The following is a 21931-nucleotide window of genomic DNA, read 5'->3' on the forward strand; positions in this document are numbered from 1 at the left end:
TGCCATCGAATTGCTTTGCACTGCTTGCTGGGAAAAATATGCTCAACCTAAATGCAATTTTAATTCCATTGTGGGCTAAATTAGACATGAAATCCTAATCACATTAGAGTTTTAATCACAAAATAACTTGACATTCTGTAAATCTGAAATAAATTAAATAAATGCTGAAATACTCAGCCACTCAGGGAACATCTGTGTAAAGTGCAGTTTTGTGTTTCTCATTAATGAGCGTTGAATCAAAACCCTTAAGTTTCTGACCTGAAACTCTGCTTTCTATCATGGCCGATAGATGCTTCCTGTCTTACAGAGGATTTCCAGCTTTTTCTATAAATAAACTATTTCATGAGTCGGCATTCCTTCTAATCAATCTTCATAGTTGATATAATCGACTGAAACATAAACAAATTAGTCAGTAAATATCAACATTTTTTTTTTGCTTTGTGTAGTAGCTTTAAGAAAGCAAACATTACCTAAGTTGATGGAAGGAGAAGGAAAGAAAAGAATGGACTCAGTAGAATTTCTGGTGTATTTTTGTTGAATGACAACATTGTCTGACGGGTTTAATGCAACCTAGATTGTATACCTAAAATGGATGAGGGGGGGGTGGGGGGGTGGCTTGGGAGGAGGGAGGGGGGGGGGGAGAAAAAGTCACTGTATATGTGTGAAAAAGAAAAAGTGTATATCATGGCTAATGTGATTTATGGTGTGAAAAATAAAAAATTTTAAAAAAAAGAAAGCAAAATGCTTATATAGTTGAGTCCCCAAATTTGCACACAGCATGGGTTTATTTTTAATCGAGAATAAGGGTGTCACTAAAATATGGCTAAATGGCTCTTTTGTTTTGATTGGCATGGCCTTGGGACTTTTGGGGGGGGGGGTGGGGGGGGAGAGAAACCTGTTTTCAGTCAGTGTCATGAAAGCACGAGGAGGTAATCATTCAAAATAATTCCTATATTGTACTCAGCGATTTCCCTAGCCAATTTTCACTCTGACTGAAAGGCCATTCGTCAGTGTGGGATTAAACATTTCAAATTTTGCTTCTGTATCGTGAAATTATAAAAACCATCAGCATAGGGGGAGGCTTTAATTGACCCAGTGTGTTAATGTTAGTCATGAAAGAGTAATTTAGCACTCAAGGTTCTCACACATTAAAAGAGTAATGAGGTACTTTTTCAAGTAAGGTGAGGGGTTACACCTTCACCAATGCTTTTAGACTGAATTCCATTCAGTGAACCCACCACTCAGCCTGTCAAATCCTACGTTACCATAAATGTATGCCCCTGGTTATTGACCAGGTTGTTAAGGAAATAGGTTATTTTCATATTGGCCTGCTCCATATTTTGTTTTATGACCTGGGGTATTTCTGAATAATTGGTGAGGATTAATAGCAATGGTTGTCAATCAAGTCATAAAATAGTCTGGCAAATGTGAGCTCTGACTAAATCACTTGAATTTTCTCCATTTCAAGATTATTATGTAATAAAAGCAAAAATATAAAATGACTCAAAAAAATTCTCTTAGTTTGCTGTAAGGTCAACAAAGAGTCACCATTAGTGTTGCCCAGTGCCCTTTACAGTAAGAGAAAGAGAAGCAGAAGAGAATCTCTTCAGAGTCACTCTGTCTGTGGATTCACCTGCAGCCACACAGACCCCACTTTTATCTGTTGGCAACGTGAGCCCCAGATCCAAACCTCAGATACGATTAGGAAGCCTTCAGGAGCCTCTCTTGCCCTCAGTATCCTCTTGAATCTGGTTCCCATGAGCCAGTCTCCAGCAGCTTGCAGTCTGTGTGAGCCCTTCCCTGGTCTACTGCCATGGTCACCTTGTGATTTTAAAACATTTCTTAACCAGACCTTTTTAAGTAAATTCCCAGAGGGTCAGGATTCTGTGTCCCATCCCCTACCGCATCACATGACTCTTCCCTTCCTGTAGAGTTCTCACCTATGCTTCTACCACAGGGTAGCATCAGGGGTATTTCTCCCCATTTCTGGTGCCCTACTGGTCCACTGCTACCCTGGAGTCTGTAGCCCCCTGAGATACCTTCGGTGCAGACCCCACTGTTGCAGGGTTTTAAATAAAACACCGTCAGGAGCTTGAACAGGCTGTTTAAAGCCTGTACGAAGCCATTGGCATATTGTCCCTGTGGAGAAGTGTCGTGTCTGCTCCCCACTCTGCCGGGTCCGCACCAGCGACAGCACTGCCATTGCAGCAGCTCTGGCAGCACCTCCCCTTTTTTAATATCTTGGATTATCTTAAGTCTCTCTGAAAATAATGTTTCTATTATTTTAATTGTCCCTAGAATCTCAAATTGCCTTCCCATTGTATATACTTATTGTTTGACTTGAGTTTGTTGTAAAGGTTTTTTGTAACAAGTGTAGTTCTTTCTCTTTAATTCTGGTGATCATTTCAACAATTTTCTGTTTTTAGAAAATTAATTTCCATACTCAGAATTTAGCCATGACACTGACATTCTCAGCAAGTTAAGGTTCCCCACAGTCATAGTAATTTCTGGTTTTGTTATATTTCTAACATTTTAAGAATTTTACATATTGGGGCCCTAATCTAAATTTTTATCATTAACATTGTGGTAGTTTAGTCCTGGTCTCCATTATGTTTTTATTTTCAGAGATAGTTTGTGCATTTTCATTAATTTAGGACCTTCTACTTAGGGAGGTGGTTTTGTGTTGAGAAGAGTATTACATTCAGTGATACTCACAGAGAGACGTCTGGACACAAGTGTTACAATCACATGTAACTTTAATTAACGCACGTAGACAAATGGGAGAATGTTAAATGTTACTCGATTACCATTTCACTTAAGCAATGATATAGGCATTCACTTCAGACCCAAGTCGGTCTTTGACAATAGTGAACCTATAGTCGACATGCTCACATATTTGAGAACACACACTACAAACAGAGATTCTTATACATTCCTGGTTCCCTGTACCAACTGGGGTGTGGCTCTCTGCAAATATTGATCTATCACAGAACTAAGGCTCAGCTTCAGTGTAGTGCACACCTTAGCTGTGACACTTCCAGTGATGTCCACAGTAGTGAGCTGGCATGGAGCGATGTCCAGGGCTTGGACCACAAGGCAGAGAGAGAGAGAATGTGCTGCGTGTGGTTGTTACAAACAGTTCTAATCTGTGCTTCGAGCCAATAATGACCCGAGGTGATTTAAATTAGCCAATGGCAAGGTGTGCTCTAATGGGTAGCTAGAGTCAAACCATGATTGACAGGTGATGTGATTTCCGAATAAGTCTTAGGACACATGACCTCTCGCAATACATTTCAGACAGGCCATTTTTTTCCTCCACACACAACAGGTGGGAATTAAGACAGGAAAACGGTGGTTTGAAGACAGAGGGAGGGTGATGAATGAAATAATTGGATTTTGCATTGGAGAAGATGGAGAGCAGTATGCAGAAAGGGAGTGGTGTTCATTCAGCAAGACTATTCAACCTCATCGATCAGAAGTCAGAATCTTCACCTTAATAATCTGCCAAAAAGTGACTATTTCCACACCCACTTCAGATCTTCTGTTGCTTTTGTCGCCTCCAGACTTGATTGCTCTCCTAGTCAAGATTCCATTCTTCTCCTGTTGTAAATCCTACCTATGCAGATCTTGTACACCAAGATCTTGTCACCCAATGGTTTTAGTTTGCTAATTGGGTTCCTTGAATTTAAAATATTTTTAATCGAGAATAAGGGTGTCACTAAATTGTTAGAGCAGCTTGCACACACACATTTGAAAACAATATTTGCAGGACTTTTCCAGAAGGCAACAAAGTATCGACAGCAGCTTGCCTGGGAGAAGGATCTTTGAAGGCAGAGGAAAACAGTTTTGCTCTCAGAGAGGACGGGTGTGAAACAGAGAGAGGAGTGACAGAAATTATTTTCAGAAGGACAAAGCTCGGCAAACTTTGGAAGGCTGTCTGGTCAAAGGAGAAGACTGGCGGTCTGAAAGGTGACCTGAAAGAAAAAGGATCATCTGGAGAACCCTGAAGGGGGCAAGTTTCGTCAGCAAGACTGATTGAGAAGGAATCAGTTGCGGATGTCCTGGAAAAGGAATCTCTGAAAACCAGCAACAACCCTCCTGAGTGGTAATCATTTGCCTGTTAAGCACCAAAGACTGGTGAACTTTGTTAATGCTAACTTCTGTGCACAGTATAAGGATTGTCTGCATCCAGTGAGATTGGACTGTAATCCAAAGAATTTATCTAATCTTAAATATACTCTACACACACCGACGCTCAGTGTTAGATGGAGGGGGGGGGGGGGAGGGAGGGTGGATTAAGTAGTTAGGTAGGTTAAGTAATAAGTTAAAGTTCAATTCTGTTTTCTTGTTCAAACATAATTATAAACAACTTTTTTGTTGAAGTAACCCTGTGTTGTGGTGCATATCATTGCTGCTGGTTTTGGGGGTCCTCTGGACTCCGTAACATCAGAAAATATATAACTTATTTCAGATGTATAAGAAAGCTGATGAAGATCTCAATCAACTTTTATTTAGCTATAACCTTCGGTTTTCACTAAAGCATTATAAGAATGAGATCTCTTTAATAAAATGTAACATAGACAGCATGCTAAAGTGTATTTATTAGATTAAAATATAAAACAGGCCAAAAGGTTTAACCATATATAGTTAACTATCCCATTATACATGAAAACATTAATTTTTAATAATGTTTCAATGTAAAGCAAATAAAACTCTGTGAATTTCACAAATATAGTCTAATTAGTTTTGATTTTACCTATTACAGGCGCATAATATAAGCCGAGAAAGTAACATAAATCTCAGGATTCAGAATATAGTAAGGCATGTGAGCTTAATTCTCATGGTTCACTATCGAACTCAAATCCTTTAATTGCGTTACTGACCAGTATATCACCAACAGATATAAAGGGCTGAATAACCCTTCGTACTCTCCAGTGAATCATGTAACTGTAGCACATTAATAATCCACATTCTCAAAATCACTGCAGCAGCTTTAATACATTTTTTTAAAATGATAACGGCATATATAGAAAGTAACAAGTGCAGAGTTATTTGACTAATTGCAATTTGAGCTAGGGATGCATGGTCATCTTGTCCGTGTTATTTGCCTAAATTCTTGCCTTATGACTCATTCACTCATTCCTTACCCATTCATCATTAATTTCTGATGCAACGTGTACAATAATGAATCTATTCACCAATTATTTTAGCAAATGTTATCCACCTGGAACTATTAATTCCGCACCTTATTTGATATTGGGATCATTTAATGCTTTATTTTTGCTGGTGTAATGAAGATCTTCCAACTACAATTGTTTAAAAAAAAACAAGCAAGAAATCACACTGAAAAATAGCTTAAAAGGTGATACACTTCCATATGAATGAAAACAAAGTGAAAAACGTGTTGCCATATCTATTTGCAAAAACGATGTAATGGGATGTTATGTACATGCTAATGGTTCTTCTCTCACAAATACTGTATCAAAAGCAAATTCATCACAGCACAATATGTTAAATGCATTAGATGGATATTTTTAGCAGCAGTAACTTGTGAATAAATCTGTTATCCGTTCTGCACATGGAGAAAGGGGGTCATTCACGACATTTAAAAAGAAACGGGGAAGCAACACACAGAAACCTAGTTTCAAAGGAAGATCAAAATTCTCTGCTAATGGGGGAAAAAAGGCGAAAGCTACAAATGACAAGTGTAGCGACAGAGTGCGTTTCTGACCTTTAGCTAAAGATTGAAGGCATCCTCTTAAAATATTGTTTGTTTTCAAGTTCTATTCTGACGAATTAACATCGCCGAATGATGCACCTACTTGAGGACTATGCATTCTTGATACGCCCATTGCTGACTGCCATTTTTCTCCTACAAGTTAGTGCCTTATCACAGAGCCAGAGCTCAAGGCTGAAAGACAGAGAACAGTGAATGTGGAATTATAAGTTTGCAGCAGATTCCTACTTGATAGAAAAATGGCAAGTTTAAAAAAATACCTTTAAAGTTTGAATGAGTGAATTTAAAAGCAACAATTATCTTTGAAAGGAGTGGCATTCTTGAACTTCTGTCAACAGTGATTCATGCTAAGACTATTTCTTCAGCCGTTCCCAAAAACTCCAGAACCTTTTCTTGAGCTGGTATTTATTTCAATGGGCAAATATCATACTGAGACTAGTTTGACTTCACCCACTGGCAACACTTTACAATAAACATAAGCCTCTTTTTACTGGGACCCTGTCCCAGGAATTAACTGGGAATTTACTGGGACAGGGTCTAGTGGAAAAGGAACATTGTCTGAATGCTGGTATCAAATGACATCATTTTGCACCAGGGTCAGCAGAAAGTCACCCATTCTATTTGATGGTAGAACACTCTGATCCCTGGGGATCAGATGTGTTCAATGAAAAAGCAATTAAATGTCCTAGTTAAGGGTAGCCCAGTGGAAATGGAACAAAGGGCTTCCAATCCCAGGGCACTGCACAGCCAGTTAACTGGGACGCCAGTGGAAAAGGGGCTATAGTCATAACAATGGTTTTAACAGAAACTTCAGCCCACACTGGCAGTCATCAATTACTTATTTACACTTAATACCAGATGAATCTCATTTTTTATTCTTCTCTACTCCCCTCCATCTCCTACTCCCTGCTCTTTCACTCACCTACATAGTGGCCAATTAACCCCTCAACTCCCATATCTTACATTGTGGGAGGAAACCATAGCATCAAGAGGGGACCCACACAGAGCAGCAAACTTCCCACAGAACAGTGGCACTACTTGTAGCCCAGCATTACCATCCACATGACTGGTCCTCAAGGTATATTGGCATCTATTGCTATCAATAGATGATCCAGGCCAACTAATTATTTCTGTCAATTGTCCCATGAAGAGATGAAATTGGATAGGCCATAGTGCTTTAGCTGTTATCTTTGTCATTTCAGACTTATAAATCAAGAACAAGATCAGTGTGGTCTGTCATGTATGATTTGATGGTATCCTCCTCTGTGTTCCTGTCTTGCTGTAGTAAATTGCACCTTGCTTACTTAGTATCTCTCAACCTCTGCCTTAAAAAAAATTATAATCTTCTTACACTTCCACAATTCTCAAGCCTCTGAGGGAGGAAAGGTTTGCTTCATCTCCCTTAAAGGGTCAACATTTTTAAGAATTGATTCCTGGCTCAAGATTCTCCCACAAGAGGAACCATCATCCCCACATCCATTTTGTCCAGACCCATCGGGATTATGTATGGTTCAATCAAGTTATTTATCAATGTGGGAAGATTAAAAAAGTAATGTAAAATCGGGTCTTGATGATTGGAATAGACTCACTGGACTGAAGGGCCTGTTTCTGTGATGTCTCTCTGATGTACTACAAAACTTCAGTGGAGATAAGCCCAGCCTGTCTTAAGACCATCTACCTATTCCAGGTATGAGTCTAATAAATCACTGAAACACCTTAAATTAAGAGACCAATACCATATTTAGTATTCCAATCACTAATATAAGCGAAGCATATCTTACCTTCTTGTATTCAATTTCCATAGCAGTAAAGAACTTTCTTTTAATTTCCCTTATATTATTTGTGTGTTTGCACACTAACCTTTTGCAAATTATGCATCAGATCCCTTTGGATTTTGGAACTCTAGCTAGTCTCAGCACTTTTCTGATATTGGAAGAACCAAGAATAAAGAAAGGACTCGGTGTTTCAGGCAGTACCCATGGATGGAAATAGTCTGTGAACATTCCAGGTTGGTACTTTTTCTTAGATTTTCATTTTTATTTTTCTGCCAAACTTTTCTGATTTTTCATCCATTTGCCAAATCTGGCTACAAACTTAACCTGCATTTATTCTTTGTTGCCTCCTGGAATTCTTTACACCCTTTTTTTTCTACCTTTAATGTGACACCATCAAATTTACTGACCATGATAATATGCACTATTTGATTTCCGAGGAATTGCAACTCTCTTCAGCAAACTTGTAATCAGAGTTTCTCTTCAGCGCATCGACTCATTTACTTAAAACGACCTTGTTAAATATTTAGGATATAACATAAATTCTTGTGGTGGTTGCACTGTGGACCATGTTTAGAGAAATCATTGATTGTTCCTAATTTTCATCTTTTTAAATTAAAAAAAATGCAGAGCAGTACGTGTAGATGCGCATTTTCAGTGCCTGTGGGCATTTTTGCATTTCATAACATGATATTCTCTGCGCTCCACTGATCTCAAAGAGCATGACATTTTTATATGATTTCATTACTGGCAGCTGTAATATTTCACTAGGAATAGAATGTAACCATTTTACCTTGTAATTGCTGTTTAGCGACCTTACTAAAGTTGATTTGTGTGGACAGCTCAGACAGTGACCACTTAAGAATGGCTTAATAGTATGCAAATGATAAATGGCATTCCTTCATTTTTAAAGTAATGAAAAATAAACATTTTACATTTAATAGTAAAATGCTTGTTATCCAAAATCCAAGCAACCGGCAAAAAGAAATCACAGAAAATAAATAGGTAAAAAAACCGGAAGTTTAAAATTAGCATGCCTCGCCGTTTGCCAATCATGTTGCATGTAATCTCCAGCAACTAGGAAATTCACATATCCAGAATTTACCAATCCCCATAGGTGCTGGATACTAGGGGTTGGATGTGAATCCTGACTTTATACATCTGGATTTCACTGTCTTTTGAATTCATGTAAATATGTACAAACAAATATAAATTTGATATAGCATGAGTATCTTCACATTACAATTAAATGTTTTAATCTTCTGAAGGAAAATTTAGTACTAAAATATTTTTGGGAAAGCAATCTAAAAAATAAATTTATTTCTGGATGTATAAATTTCATGCTTAAGTCGTTCAAATGATTTGACTTAATCTTGATACTCATGAGGGTCACAGATCAGCCACATACATTCATTTAAGAGCAATATCATTTTCAAGGTTTTATGAAACAAATGTACAAATGAGTTTTGCAAATTCTTGCTGAAAATGTCAGATAATTAAGATTAGAAATGCAAGGTGCCATGGATGCCAACACAAAATGACTGTCAGTAAATTGTGCTCTGCCTCATTTTCTTTGTCATTGAACTGTTATGTCTACAAATCAAGTTCAACATGCTGATCCACTACTTTCATTCTAAAAATCAAAATTCATGCTAAAGAAATGAATCCCAATAATGGACAACTAATACTTTTATACATGAAAAATGACGTGCAACAACAATGGATCCTTTTGATATTGATTATGCTTCACTTTATCTAATCATTATTACTTGGTATAAATTTAGATTTATTTGGACTATAATTTAATGTCTTATGGAGAGCCAGTTGTGCATATAATGTGATTAATATACTAGAGAAGAAAGTACATAATCTCTAGCCATTGTACTGTCAAGATTCTTTTCCTAATTCAGAGAATATTAGTATTCAACAGGAAATCTTGATATCACCAGTCTAGTGCGTTTCAAATTGCTGCACGAACAAGCTTCCATTTTGATTAAAGGTGCGCTGATCTGGAGTCCAACGGACTTTATGATCTCATCAGATGAAGTTATTACAAATAATGCATCATCTTAAGAGCTTTTGTTGATCTGACATGCTTTTTTAAAAATCTTTGGTGGTTAGTTGCATGTCATTTTCATGCACAGATATCAAAATTCATGCTTCTCTTGGAGTTCGAGTTTGTTCACACATCTGTGACGACTTGAATATTTTTATCTTCACAAGTGCTTCCAAGGTTTAAGGGCTCAGAATTTGCTTCCTTTCCTGCTTCAATGGCTGAATTGTTATTGAGAACATCTTCACAGTTCATTTGTACCAGAATATTGATCCTTTCAGCCACACAGTGGGCTGTTAAACGTGCCTCTGGGTCATGGTCCCAACACTCAACAATAGTGTCACACAGGAAGTGCATGCCCTGTACAAGGAACAATAAAAATATATCGGGGTTGCCACAGAGCAATAATACTAATCATATAATCATCTATTTAATTTTTTTTCTAATTAAGAAATAAACCAGAGTAAAATGCCCTTCCTGCCCAAGTACTTCCATGTGACCGATGATCTTATGAAGCCTGTATATCTTTGGAATATAGGAGGAAACTGGAGCACCCAGGGGAAGCCCATGCAGGCATGGGGAGAACACACAAATTCCTTATGGACAGGCTGCTTTAAACCAAGGTCACTGGCACTTTAGTAGCGTCATGTTAACCACTGCACTAATGGTGTTACTGCAAGAGGTTTGTACGTTCTCCCTGTGAACTGCATGGGTTTTTCCTGGGTCCTCTGGTTTCCTCCACCCCCCATAATTGGTGTGAGGCTAAAATTGGCTTCTACCATGCTGTATCATTAAAAAATCTAAAAATTACTTGTAATAATTCCAATAACCCTCATTAATAAGAAACCTGGGGGTCACAGTGCCTCTGACACAGTATTTAATTCTACAGCCATGATTACAGATAATAAAATTTTAATGAGTTAACAGACTATTGTTTAGGGTTAAATGATGCAACAAATGTCTACAGAACTATCTAAAATAATTTCATGTCATGGCTGTAAGATATTTCTTGAGCTTCTCTTAAGTGGTGTAATCAAGGCCTCATGGGTCGACAATGTTTTCACTGAACAAAGGAGCTTTTTTAAAAATAGAAGATAAGGATCTCAAAATACTTTTCCCTGGATCATTTTAATTGGTTTAAACATGATGGGGTCAAGAAGTGGACATTGTAGGGTACATAGACCAAAGATTAAGTTATAAAGCCTGTTCCACCAGTCAGTGATGTCATGTAACAACCCCATTTAAAACAAATGAATGCATTGGTGAGGCCAACACAAGAGATAAATAATAAATGTTGATCTTGCTAGCAAATTTAAACTTATTTTCCTAACTTCTTGAGAAAATGTTGGTGTACTGCCTTCTGGGATAGATTCTATGTACCTGGCTGAAGATGTTCCCACAGTGGTACTGGGTAAGGAGTTGCAAGGTTTAGAATCAACCAAAAATGAGGAAACTGTGATACATTTCCCAAGTTATTTAAAAAAAATTTAGACATACCGCAAGGAAGCAGGCCTTTTCGACCCACCATACCATGTTGCCCAATTTACACCCAATTAACCCACACCCCCGGTACATTTTGAATGCTGGGAGGAAATCAGAGCCCCCGGGGAAAACTCAAACAGACATGGGGAGAACATACAAACTCCTTACAGAGAGCAAAGGACTCAAACCCTGATGCTGTAAAGGTATTGCCCTAATTGCTACGTCAACTGTGCTGCCCTAGAATAATATATGGATAGTATGTGGAGAGGAACCCGTGGAAGGTTCCATTTCCATGCAGCTGCTGCTTTTGTTCTGGAGGAGAGTCACTCAAACTATAAAATGCAGGTCATATTTTGTCTATGGGGTCTCTTGGAAAAGCCACTGCAGAATTAACAAGAGCACAATTCAATGGGACCTCCACCATTGTAGTGGGGATGAACACTGGGAACATTTCTGACCTGGTTGCAGCATGTGCCTGAATGTTGCATATACAGCACCCTCCGATAATGTTTGGGACAAAGAGACTTTTTTTTCCTCCTTTATTTGCCCTTGTGATCCAGAGTTTTAAATTTGTAATTGTACAATTTAAGCCAAACACTCTTTCATCTGTACCAATTAACCAACCTGAGTACTCACAAAAACCTGTGAAGCCAAATGTCCCAAACTTTATAGTGCACTGATATGAGGGCACTGTATATAAAAAAAAAAGCTATAATTTCTTCATGATTAATGTATACAAATAACCTTGATAAAATCTGGAATGTGCATTTTAAATACATATGAATAGTATGATTACAAATTTTAAAACTGGAGCCCAGGGGAAAAAGGTGTCTTTGTCCCAAACATTATGGAGAGTATGGTATATTGTTGCATGCAGGTGTGTAGGGGACACCTAAACCTGCATTTTCAGAGTGACTGTGAATAAAATAAAAGTAAAATAAATCATTTACTGCATTATCAGCAAATGTACCTGCACCTGATTATATCTTGGAGGAAAGAGCACTGTTTGAGCAACTCAAGATGGCCTGAGATGGATGCTTCCACAGGAGCACCTACAGCAATGGCCTACCATTGAGCTGGATATCGGAGCTCATCTGCTTCAGGCAGTGGATAAGTTTATTCATAGTTCTCAAAAAATTCTTTTCACCAATGCTTTTTAATGCCACAGTTGGTTAATTGCTGCCTTGATGTCAAAGGCCGCTACCATCATTTCACGGCTGCATTTCAGCTCTTTTGATTAGATTTGGCCAGGTTGCAAAGAGGTCTGGAGCCTTAAACTTTTGGTTAACAAATATCATCTACAGTTTATTTAGACTAACATTCAATTACATTAGTATTTACCTCCAGTTGTGATATTAATTCTAATGTGCATTGTGCCCCAAGAATACTGCCCATACAACAGGATAAAACTCCAAAAACAACAGGAGCAATCCAGATCTTCAGACACTCCCAAAAAACATGCAGCTGCTGAAAACCCAAACAAAAAGAAAATGCTGGACACACCCAGCAGGTAAATAGTATCCACGAGAAAGGAACCAGAGCTGTTGTTTCACCCGACTCGGTGACCATGAATGTCTTAAATGGGTGTAATAATTGTAAATGGCACAGCGATGTCCTATACATAAACTATTTCTCTTAAGATGGCTTATTTTAAAGTAAATTTGCAAATTTGGGACAAAATAAATCTTCAGAAACCAGCAAATTGTAATTAATGCAATGAAATCTTGCTCACACAGAACAGCACAATTATGGACTCATGATCTGGTTTGACTGGTTCCAAATGGGCATATTTTCAACAAATCATTATTTTAATTGCAATGAACTTTTATCCATTGGACTTGGTATCAGATGTAAAAAGAAATCCTCCACTGGCAAAAAAAAAATATCTTGTATATGTTCTAATTCAAGATCATTGATTTAAAACATTAATTCGCTTTCTCTCTTCAAGGTCCTGCCTGAATTGCTGAGTGTTTCCAGCATTTTGTGTTTTTAAATTGAAGAAAAATAAGCTGGCACAAATCAGAATAAGCTAAAATTCATTGATTTGCATGTCTAAAATATTGATGAAATAGAAGAGAGAAAATAAATATAAATTAACATTAAAAAAGCAGAAGCTGGCAAGAGGGGCAGCAAAATTATGCACACCTGCTAAAAACACAACTTTACGATGAGCAAAGAAGCTAGAACCATCAGAAGAAAACTTTATTTTTACACAACATATTTGTTGGAATCTAAAATGTATGGGGGGGGGGAAATTGATGGTAGCATTCAAATGAAAATTGAATAATTGTCGAAGATCAAAAAAAAGATGTAATGAGGAATAAAAAGACGGGATGCAAATTTTAAAAAAAAATCAATCGGAAAGGAGTCTGGGTTCAAGAAAAGCACTTCATTTTGCTCCTTATTCAGGTGTTTATGTCTCTAATATATATGTGTTATGTTGCTCGAACCATACCAGTTGCATCAGAGGAAGCTAATATGGAAATGGGAGCATCAAATGTATTGGAACATTTCTGGGCTGTATCAACTCAGCAGAAAGTGCTCAAAGCAGTGATAGAATTCCTCGAGGAACTCAGCAGGTCAGACAGAATCCATGGGTAGAAATGGTCAGTCCATGTTCTGAGTTGAAACCCTCTGTCGCAAAGTTCACCTTGGAAATGTCATGCTCCGTACCATGTGGAATGGGAAGAAGGTATTTTAAAATTTGAAAGATTTGACTATCTGGGACTCATAATCATGGAAGACAGATTGCATGTACTGCAAATGTTCGGATTCCCAAATGAAGGTGACACCCCCACCATAAATGTAATCACGGAATCAACATCTGTGCTACCATTGTGCAGATTCTGAAATGCCCCACCAAGTTGAACTTGCTCACCAAAGCCTGCAGTATATTTTTTTATTAACTAAAATGTGCTCTTAGAAGATGATGAAATCAAGTCAGGATTTTCCTCTTTAAGAATCTTTCTGGAATAATCATGCAAAGATGTAGATTTTCATGGAAAATCATATTTTGAGATAATTTTTGAAATGGGTTACCATATTTCTAAACAAATATTAAAATTAATGAATGAATAGGCTTGTGTTGATAAGTACACTAATTCTATAATACAGTAAAATCTCCAGTATCCAGAATTCAAGCAATTGGCAATCCAACCAACTGGTTTAAAAAAAAATCGAGGAAATAAATAAAATTAAAATAATTAAAAGTTTAGAGCCGTAAAACTAAATGTTTTCCAAGTCAACACACAGCCCCTTGGTGAAAATGGGAGCAAACATTCTGCCAGCAGAACGCCCCGGTCATGCAGCTCTTTGATTGAAGGTTGAATAAAATGACAGCACCCAGGATGAAGAGCCGACCGCTCGCCGCTGGGGTGACTCTCCCAAAGTGTTACCTTATCCCTGCCTAGTAAGAGTCTCTATCTTTATTTGTATTAAGTATACTAGTCAGGCTTTATCTGGGTGGGAGGTGGGGGTGGGGGTTAATTATGACAGCGGCACAGTTAGTGCCTTGGTTCATGCAACACAGTTACAGCACCAGTGGTCAGGGTTCGATTTTAAATTTTGTAAGTTTCTGGAATTGCCTGATTACATAATTAAGGATTACTGCTTTTTTTTTCAATTTTCCTTACATTTTCCACTATCTTTTGTCTTTTAAATTGTTTATTGTTAATGCAGGAGTATTAGTTAGGCATTGTCTCAGTCAAATGGAAAATTTGCATATCCAACATCCGCAATCCTCATAGGTGCAGAATGTTGGAGATTTTACTGCACAGCCATCTTCAGCGCAAACTCCGGGAGATCCAAAATGAGTGGTGGACTAGCCTCGCCAAACGAACACAGCTCAGCGCGGACATTGGCGACTTCAGGGGTTTCTACGAGGCTCTAAAGGCTGTGTACGGCCCCTCACCCCAAGTCCAAAGCCCGCTGCGCAGCTCAGACGGCAAAGTCCTCCTCAGCGACAAGATCTCCATCCTCAACCGATGGTCAGAACACTTCCAATCTCTTTTCAGTGCCAACCGCTCAGTCCAAGATTCCGCCCTGCTCCAGCTCCCTCAACAGCCCCTAAGGCTAGAGCTGGATGAGGTTCCCACCCTGGATGAGACATATAAGGCAATCGAACAACTGAAAAGTGGCAAAGCAGCAGGTATGGATGGAATCCCCCCAGAAGTCTGGAAGGCTGGCGGCAAAACTCTGCATGCCAAACTGCATGAGTTTTTCAAGCTTTGTTGGGACCAAGGTAAACTGCCTCAGGATCTTCGTGATGCCACCATCATCACCCTGTACAAAAACAAAGGTGAGAAATCAGACTGCTCAAACTACAGGGGAATCACGTTGCTCTCCATTGCAGGCAAAATCTTCGCTAGGATTCTACTAAATAGAATAATACCTAGTGTCGCCGAGAATATTCTCCCAGAATCACAGTGCGGCTTTCGCGCAAACAGAGGAACCACTGACATGGTCTTTGCCCTCAGACAGCTCCAAGAAAAGTGCAGAGAACAAAACAAAGGACTCTACATCACCTTTGTTGACCTCACCAAAGCCTTCGACACCGTGAGCAGGAAAGGGCTTTGGCAAATACTAGAGTGCATCGGATGTCCCCCAAAGTTCCTCAACATGATTATCCAACTGCACGAAAACCAACAAGGTCGGGTCAGATACAGCAATGAGCTCTCTGAACCCTTCTCCATTAACAATGGCGTGAAGCAAGGCTGTGTTCTGGCACCAACCCTCTTTTCAATCTTCTTCAGCATGATGCTGAACCAAGCCATGAAAGACCCCAACAATGAAGACGCTGTTTACATCCGGTACCGCACGGATGGCAGTCTCTTCAATCTGAGGCGCCTGCAAGCTCACACCAAGACACAAGAGAAACTTGTCCGTGAACTACTCTTTGCAGATGATGCCGCTTTAGTTGCCCATTCAGAGCCAGCTCTTCAGCGCTTGACGTCCTGCTTTGCGGAAACTGCCAAAATGTTTGGCCTGGAAGTCAGCCTGAAGAAAACTGAGGTCCTCCATCAGCCAGCTCCCCACCATGACTACCAGCCCCCCCACATCTCCATCGGGCACACAAAACTCAAAACGGTCAACCAGTTTACCTATCTCGGCTGCACCATTTCATCAGATGCAAGGATCGACAATGAGATAGACAACAGACTCGCCAAGGCAAATAGCGCCTTTGGAAGACTACACAAAAGAGTCTGGAAAAACAACCAACTGAAAAACCTCACAAAGATAAGCGTATACAGAGCCGTTGTCATACCCACACTCCTGTTCGGCTCCGAATCATGGGTCCTCTACCGGCACCACCTACGGCTCCTAGAACGCTTCCACCAGCGTTGTCTACGCTCCATCCTCAACATCCATTGGAGCGCTTACACCCCTAACGTCGAAGTACTCGAGATGGCAGAGGTCGACAGCATCGAGTCCACGCTTATGAAGATCCAGCTGCGCTGGATGGGTCACGTCTCCAGAATGGAGGACCATCGCCTTCCCAAGATCGTATTATATGGCGAGCTCTCCACTGGCCACCGTGACAGAGGTGCACCAAAGAAAAGGTACAAGGACTGCCTAAAGAAATCTCTTGGTGCCTGCCACATTGACCACCGCCAGTGGGCTGATAACGCCTCAAACCGTGCATCTTGGCGCCTCACAGTTTGGCGGGCAGCAACCTCCTTTGAAGAAGACCGCAGAGCCCACCTCACTGACAAAAGGCAAAGGAGGAAAAACCCAACACCCAATCCCAACCAACCAATTTTCCCTTGCAACCGCTGCAATCGTGTCTGCCTGTCCCGCATCGGACTTGTCAGCCACAAACGAGCCTGCAGCTGACGTGGACTTTTTACCCCCTCCATAAATCTTCGTCCGCGAAGCCAAGCCAAAGAAGAAGAAGATATGGAAAATACAGTCTGGAATTATTTTTTTTTAAATCCAAGGCACTGAATGGTATCTGAATGTCTTTATTTTAAAAGGGAAGTTAGTGAAGTGTTAGCATCTTACTCCACTTCATTCATTCATTTCACTCTCAGTCTTCACTTACTTTATGCACTCGCCAGTTGCTGGGTATTTCAGGGCGGCCTCTGTCTCGTAGTACAATGTCCCTCATACTCTCAACGCATGGATGTTCACGAACCTTTGAGCTAAATGGTGATTCATAACATTTCACTTCTGTAAGAAAAGTTAGAATGAGATTATAGTGGATATGCATGAATGTCGCTGCATATGAGGCAAATATTTACAAAACACTGAGAAATCCTTTTAAATAAAATTATTGGTCAATGTTAGTGGTTAAATATAGCTAAATACAAGTTATTTGGGGTCTTCTAGAAGCTAAAACAGTCTTAATCTATTTAGGTAATTTTTCAGTGTTACTCCGATAATGTAGTACTTGATGTCTGCAGAGTTTTGTGTTTGAGATTGACGTAAAAACAAAATGATGGAGAAACACAGCAGGTCAAACAGCATACCTTGTATAGCAAAGTTAAAGACACAACCAACATTTTGGGCTTGAGGCCTTCATCAAGGCATGAGCAAAATGTAGGCAGGCACCCAAATACCTAAGTACTTGCTTGCTTTATAACCTGCCTGATTTTCTTTCCCACTTTACTATTCAATAATGAATTTGAAAATCACACTGTTAGGGAGGGTTTAAACTTACATGGGTAAAGAAAGGTTTGGGGATTCAGAGCAAAAAGGTGGAAGAATTTGGCAGATGATGTTAGGTCAGCTGGGTCTGAAACTGAGTACAGGCATGGCCAGACTGATGAACGCAGTGGAATAAATAGCTGAAGTGCATTCACTTCAATGCAAAAAGTATTATGGATCCGATAGATGAAAGTAGACCTTGAATCAGTGTGTGGAACTATGATGTTATATTCATTACAGAGATGAATAACAGAAGGGCAAAACTGACAGCTCAATGTTCCAGTGTTTAGCTATTTCCTGTGCAATGCCAAAGAGGTGAAGGAGTTGCACTACTGATTGGGGAGAACGTCAGGACTGCACAGAGAAGACATCCTTAAGAGCTTATCCTGTGAGGCAATATGATAGAGCTCAGCAATAAGACAGGTGCCATCATTATGATAGGATTGTACTGTCGTGGCCAACGCCCTATCTGGGCCGGCTATCTCGGCAGTACATGATCCTTACTCTGGCATCGACAGGTGCATACCGGACAGCACTCACCAGCCTATACCAGACACCCCCGGCAATCGCACATTGCTCTGCGACATTTAAATCTTGTCCTGTTGTTCCAGCCACATGGAGGAGGTGAGTGTTCGACTCAGTCCATAAGTTGGCTCACCCCGCCATCAGGACTACTGTTAAGATGATGGCGAGCAGGTACGTAACATGGCCTCCACAAAGAGGTCGCGCTATGGGCTTGTACTCACTTCCAGTAGTCCAAAATTCAGACCCACTCCAAGCCCCCCCCCACAGAAATTTGAGCCTGCACATTGCCAGTTCAGACACATACACATTTTCATTGTGAGGGCCCTACCTGTGTCCAGAGGCTCACGCTACCTCCTCTCACTAGTTGACCAGGTGGGTGCCACTATTGGAGGCTTCCACAGAGGCATGCGCATGGGCCCTATTCAACACTTGGGTAGCACGTTTCAAGGTTTCCGAACACCTCACTTCTAGTTTGTAGATCACCTTAGCCCACACCCTGGAGATCCATCTCCATCACACCACAGCGTATCACCCGCAGGCCAATGGATTGGGGGAGAGGTTCCACAGACACTTCAAGGAGGCTTTAATGGCAAGGCTAACTGGACCTAACTGGCCTGATGAGCTTCCCTTGGTCCTGTTGGGAATTCGAACCACACCCAAGATGGACCTCGAGGCATCCTCTGCTGAGTTGCTCTATGGCGCACCCCTAGTCATACTGGGCAAATTTGTAACAACCCCTGAGGACTTGGGAGCCTCCAGCAAACACACTGTCCTGGCTTCATGAGCATCTAGGCACCCTGGCCTCCACCAAGTTGAGACCCCACGGTTAGCCCCACACGTATATCCCCAAGGACTTGGCTGATTGTAATTATGTATTTGTTTGGCGCAGGGCACACCAGCCACCTCCCCAGAGACCTTGCGAGGAACCATACCATCTCATAAGAAACAATGGCTCCATCTGTGTTCTGGCCATTGGTGGAAGAGAGGAGACTTTTACCATCAACCGGTTGAAACTGGCTTACTTGTATTCTGACCAGCCCATCACCCCTGTGCACAAGGGTCAGGCTCCTAAGAACTCTGTCCTAATCACCAGTTCTGGGGGGGTTGTGTAGTGGCCCGCAGCACAAGCCTCGGGCCAACACCGGAAATGGCCATCGAACAAGGCAACCACAAGACCTTGGGCTGAGACACCCATTTCGAAAGGCTGTCAGTGGAACGATGAAACTGGCCAATCACCGCCGGTGGATTCCAGGGGGCACAATCAGGGCTCGGATGCTGGAACCAACCAATCGGTGGCCAGCCTGCTCAAGCCACACCTCAGCTGTGACGTGGCCGAGCTCACTATAAAAGACAAAGCTGACCATGAATAAACTCAGTGTTGAATATGCTCTACCGGCATGTGCATCTTCTTTCTTCTGCAAGTTTCGAGCTACAGCCCAGGAGCTACATCCGTGAGCTATAACCTGGCTTTGTAGAATGCAATCATTACTTGTATTATATTCAAACCTGCCAATACAATTTTAATAGCCATGAGAGATAGGCTGTGCCAAAATTATCTTGAAACAATTTCAAGTTTACATTCGCACAGGCATTCAGTGCGCACATATTTTTGTCACGGGGGAAAAAAATTGCACAATATAAGATTTTTGCGCACACAGACTACTAAAAATTAGGGGGGAACGTCGTTTGTGAGAAAATATATTTTTTTTGCCAGGAATGCACTATCACGGAATGCGGTGGAAGCAGATGTGATTTTAAAAAAAAAACATCTTAAGGGGTATTTAGGGAAGCAGATGAAGAGCCAGGGGATATAAGGATATAGACCATTGGCAAGGGCATCCGTACATATTCATTCCAATGTTCCCTTAGAACATCATATTTATGGAAAAAATGGCAATATTAAAGAAAAACACAAAATATATACCAACTTAGTGGGTTCTATTGTTCCTTGTCTTTTTGAAAAAAAAACCTTTATAGTGCCCCCGTAAGAATAATTGCTTTGAACTGTTCAACCACAAATCCCAGGCTTCATGCCAATTAGATTCACATGTACAAGTACGTGCAATGTCTCTTGACATTTGACTCTTTCACTTTAGCTGCAGATGAAGATAAAAGGCCAGCCAGGGAAGAACAGCTGTTTCAATGGGTTATCGTGACAAAATAATAGTGTTCTCAAGACGATAAAAGCATTTAGTGTTTAAAATGAAATGCAGTTCTCATGAAGTATTATATTTGGATTGCTTCTATCGGACACATTTTGTTTCAAGACTGCACTGCATCATAATTCATAATTTTCCTGAAATGCTGTAAAATGCCCCATAATTATAAGCTAGTCTATACATTAATGAGGTCTAAGGGATTGTTGAACTCTTGCAGTTATTTTACTGGAATTGACGTTCTAAAGTGTGGCCCAACCGATCTGCTTGGATGAATGAGAAAGTGGGAATAGAATCAGGACCAAGAGAACAAGGATTTCTGCGAGATCCTGCCCAACACTCCTTCTCACCCATGCCTAACTCCATCAGAGACAGAAAGTTTGCTAATTTCCTCACTCATTAATTTGAGAGTCTTTGTTATGCAACTTATTTCCTTTTACAATGAGCACATTGTGACATAGTTCATTGTCTGTCAAGTCCTTCGGGAAATCCAGAAAGCGTTGTAAAACTATTGTATAAATGCAACTCTTTCATTCTATGCATTTTCCTCATTGTAGGAGTAACTGCATTTCAAAAGTAGTCCACTGACTGTGACATGCTTTATGTATGCAAAATACAAATACCCATAAAACTCCTCATCCAGAATTCAAGCAACTGGCAACCTCAAAAAACCAAATAAAAATCAAGGAAATAAATGAATAAAAATTAGAATAAACAAAAAAAAAGTTTAAAATTGTAAAAGTAATTTTTCTTTGATGAAACACATAAACCTTTGGTGAAAATTGGAGCAAATATTCAGCTAATGGAATGCCTGGATGATGCTTTTGTTCTGAGCCAAGAGGACCCCCAAAACCCAGCACCAATAGAAATTCACCAAGACAAATGGTTACATAAACAAAAGTTGCTTTTAATTATCTTTAAACATCAAACCAGGATCAAACTTTAACTTATTACTATTACCTTAACCTAACTCAAGCCCCTTCTAATTCTAAGCGCGTGTGTATGTAATGTGTCTACAAGTTCAGAAAAGTTCTTTGATTCACAGTCCCATCTCACTTCTCATTCCTCCACATTGACTGGTTGCAGGCAATTCTTACACTGTGCACAGAATTTAACATTCACGAATTTCACCAGGCTTTGGTGCTTGAAAGGTAAATGGTTCTTGTCAGTTTTCAGAGAGAGAGATTTATTGCTTGTTGGATACCCACAACTGATTCCTTCTGATCAGCCATTTCAGTGTTTGCTGAAGAAACTTGTCCCATCAGGGTTTTCCAGATGATAACCTCTTTCTTTCTGGTCACCACAGAGTTCCTTTTCTGTTTCCTTATTTCGAGTGAAACATTATACAGCCAGCCGTCTCCTCTTGAATGGACCACAAGGGCTTTGAACAGGCTTAACCAAGAATTCACAACCTGTCTTCAAAATGGGGTTTTTCCACAAGCTTGCCAGCTTGTCATGATCCAGTCCCAGCTCCTGTTGCTGAACCGCACAACTGAATTCTCTCTCTCTCTCTCAGAGAAAACCACATGACCCTCTTAGAACAGCACCCTGCACTCAGACA

At 40.1% G+C, this 21931-nt stretch overlaps 1 protein-coding gene across 1 annotated transcript in view; it reads right to left on the reverse strand.

Moving 5' to 3' along the window:
• Window positions 1-8791: 8791 nt before the first annotated feature.
• tgfbr2l (transforming growth factor beta receptor-like) overlaps window positions 8792-21931 on the reverse strand; it is an 84294-nt gene continuing 71154 nt past the window's right edge. The window contains exons 6-7 of the mRNA XM_069935285.1: window positions 17085-17212; window positions 8792-9922 (exon numbers count right to left, since the gene is read on the reverse strand). Coding sequence (XP_069791386.1) covers window positions 9692-9922; window positions 17085-17212 — 359 coding nt within the window. The 3' untranslated portion in view covers window positions 8792-9691. The remainder of the gene's footprint in view (window positions 9923-17084; window positions 17213-21931) is intronic.

This window comes from Narcine bancroftii, chromosome 4, assembly GCF_036971445.1.
Source record: "Narcine bancroftii isolate sNarBan1 chromosome 4, sNarBan1.hap1, whole genome shotgun sequence".
Lineage (NCBI taxonomy): Eukaryota > Metazoa > Chordata > Chondrichthyes > Torpediniformes > Narcinidae > Narcine > Narcine bancroftii.